Below are 8,619 nucleotides of genomic sequence, written 5' to 3' on the forward strand. Positions count from 1 at the left end.
AAGCACACAAATTACTAAGGTCGGGTTATAAATGAATGGAAAAGTAAATTACAAGTGAAAAATCATGAATCAATAAAAAGAATAAAGGATGAAGTCATTTCTTTTTTCATTTTCGTTGTAATTTTATGTATTCTTTTAAGAGACAAACAATATTAGTAAAATAAAAAAAAGATTAGTACCTAGAGTTTTATAAAAAAGACAAATATTTAGATTTTTAATGTTATTAGACCTTATTTTATTTATACATTCGTAAAATATCTTTTTTTTTTTAATTATCAATTGAGGAAATATAATATAAATTTAAAAATTTCTTTAAATTGATATGTATATTTTTACACTCTAAATACATTAAGGATGGAGGATAAAAATAAATAACTGGAATATTCCCGCCCAAAAGCAAAAGGTAAAATTTAACATAGAGTAAGACTTAACTATTCTACCCCTAGAGAGGGCTAAGGATGACCATATCCCCCTAATCCTTAAGAATTTCGATTTGTTTTTATAGAAAGAATAAGAATTTACATATAGAATATGTATTATTCTTCTTTATAGTTTTGACTCTATTGGATTAAGAATATTAGAAAAATAAAATAATTTTGACCCTTGGACTTCATTATAAATTGTTAGAACAAATAGAAAACATTTTATACATTTAAACATTTCATTATTTAATCTTAATGAATATATTTTTTTATCTAAGTTTATATTATAATATATATTTAAAATAAAATAAATTAATAATGTTTATTAAATATATACATCTAGATCTAATATTTTAAAATTGTTAATACAATAATATACTTAAAATTAAAATTTAAAATTTAATTAAACTAAAAAAATTATTATTAATTCTATCTACAAATAAAATTAATAGTATTATTAAAAGGGAAAGACGAGAGAGAGGCACATGGGGATGTAATAAATGTGATACGCGTGGTGTAGGTGATTCACATTCTCTCCATGACAGTCTCTCAATTTAAATTGCAATATCTTCTTCGCCTTGAAACGAGCAACCAAATCAAAATTCCAGTTTTACAGCCTTTGCTTTCGCCAATTCACGCTACTCTACTACATTGCCTTCGCCTGCACTTTTTCCCCCCTCCCCCTTCTTGGAAATCACTAATCAACTCCCTTATAATTATAATATTTTAGCACATGCAGTTTAATTAATTAAGTTGACCACGACGTTAATTTTTCAAAGTTTTACTTAGACTTTCAAATTCTATTATTATGTAATAATATGTAAATTATTGATAATAAAATTCGACATTTTAATTATCTAATTTATATAATAAATAAAATTTATTTATTTCAACGGTTATCTTTATTCAATAAAATATCGAATCAATTTCATATATCTTTTTTAAAAATATCAAATTTCCTACCTGATATGGTATTTAACGTTATTATAAAATTAATCTATTAAGTAAAGCCAAAAATTACATCTTCTATTGGGTTGTACAAAGCCAAAAATGTCATTGCTTTTAGGCTATTCTGTTGTCATGTTCTCATTTTGCTGATATCATATGGAATGTACCCATTCTAATATTTATATATATATATATATATATTTTTTTTTTTTTCTGAACAAAAGAAATTCAATATATAAATAATTTCTTTAGTAACATGTACATGTAAAAACAAAACTGATTGGGTAACTATAGAAACAACAAAAGGTCTATGTCCCTTATTCTTTTATCCAAAATTCTATTCTCTAATAAGAACATGCTAGCCTAGCAATCTCTATAAACAGAAGAATCTATTTCACATGAACATATATGCTTCAAAATAATTGAATTAACATCATGATTACCATTACCCCGTTGGATTATTTTATGATGATCCCACCTTGCTGAGTTTGCCTCTGTGAGCGAACTCATTTCCGGTATTGACTCGGCTGCCATTATCAGATCGATGTTCTTCAGAATGTGCCCATTGCTTACGAGCTGGCTTAGAATTTTTGACTCCGTAACTGAGATTTTCTTCTTGTTCTGCATTGCCGCTCGAACTATTTCCGTCAACATTGCACTTGAAAGCCTTCTGATTCCCCGAATTCCACCCATCAATATCCCCGAGTTAACTTGGGAATGAGACTGGGTTTTGTCTGAGTTTCGTTTCACATGCTTAGTTGAGGAGCTACTTTCTAGTTTTGTTGATATGTGCACTGACTCAGGACTTCGGTTCCTGACTCGCCCAAGTGGGTCACTGAGTAGCACCAATTTTTTGACGTCTACTAACATTACGTGCTTAAAATTTCTTCTAACTCGACCAAGCAGCATTGGATAACAAGCCCATCTTTTCAGACTCATTGGCACATGGTCTAAGAATCCATTGAGTGAGTTCTCAGGATCAAGCTCACTCGTTTCGAACCCGACTACCGATCCATAACTCAACCTGGTCGACTCACTTTCGGTTTCTTCCGATTCATTATAATTATTAACCCGAATTCTCTTCCCCCATAGAGGCTCTGCCATTTCTTTCTTCCCATGCTTAACAAACTGAGTCACATCAAATCTTAAACCCGAGGCGGCCACCGACACCGGGTCAGGACTCGTACTGTTCAATTGTTTATAGTATTGAACGAGTTTCAAGAACGAGTCATTCTCTTCTCGAATCAAACCTTCAAATCTCGATACTAATAAAGAAGAACTGAAAATAAAAACCAAGTCAGCTTTAGCTGTAACGCCTGACCTATGCAAGAGACGCAAGAAAACCCTAAACTCATCTTCATTAGTATCTTCTGCTACATGGCCAACGACAAGATCATTCATAGCTTTTGTGCCACGCAAATAAAGCTTGCCCATTCCTTGTAAAGCAAAAGAAGAGAGCAACTCACTTCTTTTATTTCCATTCCTGGAAAGCCAAATCTTGGAAAACCAAGAAAAGTTTGATTTGGTCATAATTGGCTGATGGATTTTAATGGGATTGCTCGGAAACTTCTCTGGCAATAATCTTCGCGGGGTTTTAAGAGTGTTGGCGGAGTTCGGAATGGAAGGTTCAAAGGTGGAGAGAGTGAAGAGGAGGAGACTAAGGAAGAGCAGAAGAGCACAAATAGAGATGGTTGATTGGGTTTTTGTAAGTATGGGATTATTAGAGTTGGTTCTTTTGATTGTTTTAGTGCTATTATAACTAGAAGATGGGGACGGAGAGGTATTAGCTTTATCAACAATGGCGTCGGCGGCGGTGGTGGCGGTGGCAGAATTGTCTTCAGGGAGGAAGACGAGGAGGAAACCCATGCCCCAATTGTCGTGGTTGCTCTTAGCTTTGGACTTGGCTGTGATTCCCATTCCGTGTATACTCTGGGTTTGATAGGCTCCTAATTCCTAATGCTTTTTTACTTGTTTGTCAAATAGCAAAACCTCACTGCGCGTTTTTTCCTTTTGCCTTCAGGAGAAGGAGAAATTTCTTTTCTTTTTCTTTGTCTTTTAATGCTGACTTACTATTTAATATGAACTTTCTAATTGAATTCCAATACGTGACTGTTTTTTTTTTTTTTTTTTCTAATAATATAAGACTCTTTTTCTTATGCTCGTGGTTTTTTCTTCTTAGAATAATGTTTGCGGTTATTTTTAATTCAACCAGATTTCTATAATGTAATGCTCACGAACCGTATATATCACACGTATCTATTTATTTTTAACAACTATCCATTGCATGTTGATATTAATTTTTATATTTATCGTATAACTCATTTATTAATTAAAAATTTATTTTCCAATGAAATAAAAATAATTTTTAATTCTAAAAAAATATTTCTTTTTATATTCTATTGCTGTATAATTACTAAATTAAGATAGAAAATTATTTTAAAAGTTATTTATATTTAATATACGATAAGAAAATGTTATATATATATATATATATATATATAGGTAATCACTATTTTCTCTTATATTTCATCCTTTTAATTTATAATTTTATACTAAAAACTCCTTCAGTAAATTTTTTTATTAAACAACCGTTATCTAAGTTTAGTTTTATACTATTTACCCTTTGATCTTTAATGTAATATACAAATTGCCTCTTATATATAGTTTATTTATTATATGAATATCTCCTTTCTAATTTTTATATAAAAATTAATTTTAGTGTGTGTATAAAAATAATTATTAGTATTCTTTAATTACTCTAGTTTTTAACATAATTAAATTCTAGTAAATTTAAATATCTTAAAAGTACTTATATTAATTAAAATATTAAAAAATCATATAATTTAACTTTAAATTGTTAAATAAAATAGATAGTATTTATTAAATTAATGAAATATAAAATATTAAAAATTCTATTAAAAACATATAAAAATATTAAAGTATTATTATTTTTTAAAATATTACAAATTTCATAAAATATTTAAATTCTATAAATCTTTCCAAGTAAAAGAAATTCCAAGTAGGATGATTTTAGCGTCGGTGCCGTCGATGCGAAGTAGAGTGTCACCAAAGACGACGATTGTCCTCACGCAAGAAGTGTATAGCAGAGTGTAGTTCCAAAAATTTATTTATATGATAAATTATATAATTAAAATCATAATAATTGTTCAGCACGCGAAAAAACTATGTTCGAGATATAAAAATTTAAACATATAAAAAGGTTATCACGTCTACTTATTCTTTTATACATATGTGTTATGTTGATTTATAATTTTTATATTCTTATATTATTGTTGTTGTTTCAAAATGTTATATTTTTGTGTTATTGATATTACTTTTTATTCTATCCAGAAAATATTATTTTTAATTAAATAATAATTTTAATTAAAAAAATAAAATATAAACTAACAAATTAATTTTCTAATTAAACGATCATTCTTAATTCTAAATATAATTAGTTACATTTTAAATATTAATATTTTTGAATTTCACTATTTAGATGTAATTGTTTTTTAGTCCTTTGTATCAATAAGTTCTTTACATATTGCAAGTTTCTTTCAACTTTTCTTTATTTATGATCCAAACTTTTAATTTTTCTATTACTATTATGAGTGTTTTCACACATAAATCTATGAATTTAAATATACTTTTTCTAAAAAAATAAAATTATGTGGTAACTAAATGTGTTTTAGTTATAACAATTTTAAGTAAATTAATAATTTTACTTTAAATAAGTCATATATTATTATTATATTCATATTAATATCTAATGTTATAACTAATTCTCAACATCAGTAATGCCAAATATATATAATTATGATAATAACAATAGTCATAAAAGATATATAAAATCGTCAGGATTGTTGCAGCCACTTCCTATTCCAGAGTGGAAGTAGAAAAAAGTTATTATGGATTTTGTGTCGGGTTTGCCTAAGACTTTGGCAAGGTACGACTCTATTTGGATAATTATGGACCAGTTGACTAAGTTAGCACATTTCCTACCGTAAAAATTACTTACTCGGGTGAGCAAATATATGAGGGTGTACCTGAAAAGAATTGTAAGATCTTCACAGAGTTTCTATTTTTAAAGTATCTTATAGAGGACCACAATCTACTTCAAGATTTTGGAAAAAGCTACAAGAACTCGGTACCAAACTACACTTTAGCACAGCTTTCCATCTTTAGACTGATGGTCAGTCAGAAAGTACAATTCAAACTTTGAAGGATATCCTCAGAATATATGTTATAGATGTTGGTGGACAATGAGATTGAGATGCCTCCTTTGAAGGTAGCTGCCATTGATTAAGTTTACATATAATAACAATTATCATACCAGTATTGAAATGTCTTTTTGAGGCATTATATGGTAGGAAGTGCATATTGCTCGTGTATTAGGAAGAAGTTGATGAACAAAAATTGGTAGGCCGGGAGTTGGTTCAAATTACTTCTGAGAAGATTCTTATTATCCAAGAAAAACCGAAAAGAGCTTTTAGTAGGCAGAAGAGCTATGCAGACCTGAGGAGGAAGTATATGGAGTTTGAGAGTATGTATTCTTAATGGTATCACCAATGAGATGTGTAATTCGATTTGGTAAGAGGAGCAAGGTAGTTCCACGTTATGTGGGCCTCTTCAGAATTATTGATAAGATTGGAGATGTAGCATATAAGATGGACTTGCCGCCTAGTTTTTCACATGGCATTTGGTGTTTCATATTTCCATATTAAGAAAGTTATTCCAGATCCCTGGCATGTGTTACAACCTCAATATGTGAGGTGAGCGAAGATTTAACTTATGAAGAGTAGCTAGTCATGATCGTAGATATTCAGATTCGCCAACTTAGATCTAAAGTTATAACTAGAATAAAAGTTTTATGGTGAAACCATTCTACCGAAGAGTGTACCTAGAAGACCGAGTGGGAAATGAGAGATTCATACTCCCATCTATTTCAGTTTTGAGGTAAGCCTTATTCCTAAATACGAGAATGACTTTTTCTTAAGGGAGAAAGGATGTAATATCCTGTAATTTTTAAATTTTAATTTTATTTAATTTTTTATATATTTTAATAAATTGATATTTTGTATTAAATTTAAGTATTAAATAAATTATTTTATTAATCAATTAACATAGAGTACTATTTAATTCCTTATTTTCACAAATAACTATATTTTTCTTGATTTTGATAATTTGCAAAAACAAAACCCTAAAATCACAAATAAGTTGAATTTTATTTAAATTAGTCTATTATAGATATTTATTCTTAAAAATATATGTTGGATCTAATTTATAGTAGTTATTATCTATTTTATATTATTATCATTTTCATGGGTCTAAAACTAGTGCTAATTGATTTTATGATAATTAAGTGTGTATATAATATATATATATCTAAACCAATTTAGGAGCCCATTATTTTGTTTTTTCCTTGCTTAAGTTATGCTCTATTGCTTATATAAGAATGGTAATTTAGATAAAAACATATTACTTTACATTATTATAGTGACACAAGTATATTGATTCTTTTTGTATCATATTAAATTTATTCAATTAGTTAAAAGCAAATAGTCCATATCGAAAAGTTCAATTAATAAAATAAGTAAAGAATAGTTATTCACATAATTAACCATGAAAATAATTCATAAAGTAACATTTATTAATATGATAATTGTTAATTAGACTATATATATTTATAAATAGACATGTTACCGACATTGTGGGAAATGAATGCGTTTGTGTACACAGGAAGGATGTGAATAAATGGTGACATAAAATAAGAAACTTGTGGGTTGGGACCTATGAAATTGAAAGCTTTGTCCCAAATTATCCAATACCCACCTTCTTCCTGACCATACAAATATAACAAAACAAAGGCTGCCAACTATTTCTTTATTCTATATCTCATGGTAACCCCAAAAAAAAAAAAGGGACAAAATAGTAATTAAATGAATAAAAAAGAAAAATTACTAAAAAAAATTATTCTCTTAATAAAATATTCATGTGTCTTTTTCATTCCGTCGAAAGTCAATTTTACGGTACAATAATTGTTATTTCCCTATATATCACTATGCTTCGATTAAAAAAAATTGATATTCCAAACTTTTATCACGAAAATAAATTTTTATCTTAAAATGAAATGAAAATATATTAAATAATAAATTTATCTTGAGAAAAAATTGTTAAATTCTTCCTATAATTAAAGGTAAATTTGAAAAAGAATAAAATGAACAAAAAATTAAAGCATCATTTTAAGTGCAAGTTGACATCTATTTGTGCTGCGAGGGACTCAATTCAAGCATTGAGCAAAGCATTTCCACTATAAAATTCTGATTACTTCTTTTTCTCCCCCTTATTTTGTGGAGGATTGGAGCATTGAGGAGCCAACCCTACAATAGTAGGCATAAATATACTAATAGAAATTGAATGAAATTAAAGTTCCGAATCTCAACACAAGTGTATATATATATACCAAAATCCAGAGGTCATTCAATTATTACTAGATTTAACATTTTTTATAGGGTGAGACCATTTTTGAAGTGAACATTGAATTCAAACTCATTAATCTTTAAATCAACTTTTGAATTTTTTTTTCAACACAAAAATTAACAATATTAGTTATATTTGCTATTAGTTTTTTTTTTTTCTAATAAGATATCAACCTTTTCTGTCCAAAAAATATAAGATATCAAATTTTAGAATAAAGTAATGAATATTTTTGAACTCTGTGGGGGTGAGAATGTCTTTGCACAATAAAGTAATTATAAAGGAACAGGACTAAAATTTCATTCTTTATTGACATTGTATATTATGTTGATTACAGCCCCCCTGTTAATATGATCTTAAATTTCTTTAGATAAACTTAATTATCAAAAGAAAATATTATATTTCGTATTTGTTATCAAATTTAGTACATAATATTTAAATTTTAAATTTTAATATTATATTTTAATAATAATTTTAATTTTGGCCTTTAATAAGATTATCATTCAAATTTATTGACGTGGTATGAACTCCAATAATAAAAAGAAAAAAAATTAAATTAGCAATAGCATTACTAAAATTTTACCATTTAAAAATAATAAATTAATTTTATGTGATTAAATGATAATATTTTAATAATATAATGAATTAATAATTTTAATATTAATTCAATTTCTTAATATTAACTCAAATTCTAATAATGAGTTAATAATTTTAATATTAATTCAATTTGTTTAATATTAACTCAAATTTTAATAATTTTAATATTAACTCA

The 8,619-nt window shown here is 27.3% G+C and overlaps 1 protein-coding gene across 1 annotated transcript; it reads right to left on the bottom strand.

Moving 5' to 3' along the window:
* Window positions 1-1,597: 1,597 nt before the first annotated feature.
* Window positions 1,598-3,491, bottom strand: LOC8287663. The gene has a single exon (XM_015725584.3). The coding sequence runs from the start codon at window positions 3,285-3,287 to the stop codon at window positions 1,734-1,736; it is 1,554 nt and encodes a 517-aa protein (XP_015581070.1). The 5' UTR covers window positions 3,288-3,491; the 3' UTR covers window positions 1,598-1,733.
* Window positions 3,492-8,619: the final 5,128 nt, after the last annotated feature.

The sequence above is a fragment of the Ricinus communis genome, chromosome 10, assembly GCF_019578655.1.
Source record: "Ricinus communis isolate WT05 ecotype wild-type chromosome 10, ASM1957865v1, whole genome shotgun sequence".
In the NCBI taxonomy this organism is placed as follows: Eukaryota; Viridiplantae; Streptophyta; class Magnoliopsida; order Malpighiales; family Euphorbiaceae; genus Ricinus; species Ricinus communis.

Bases quoted from the DNA above. Each gene is read 5' to 3' on its own strand.
- LOC8287663 (XM_015725584.3), bottom strand. From the start codon at position 3,287: ATGGGAATCACAGCCAAGTCCAAAGCTAAGAGCAACCACGACAATTGG.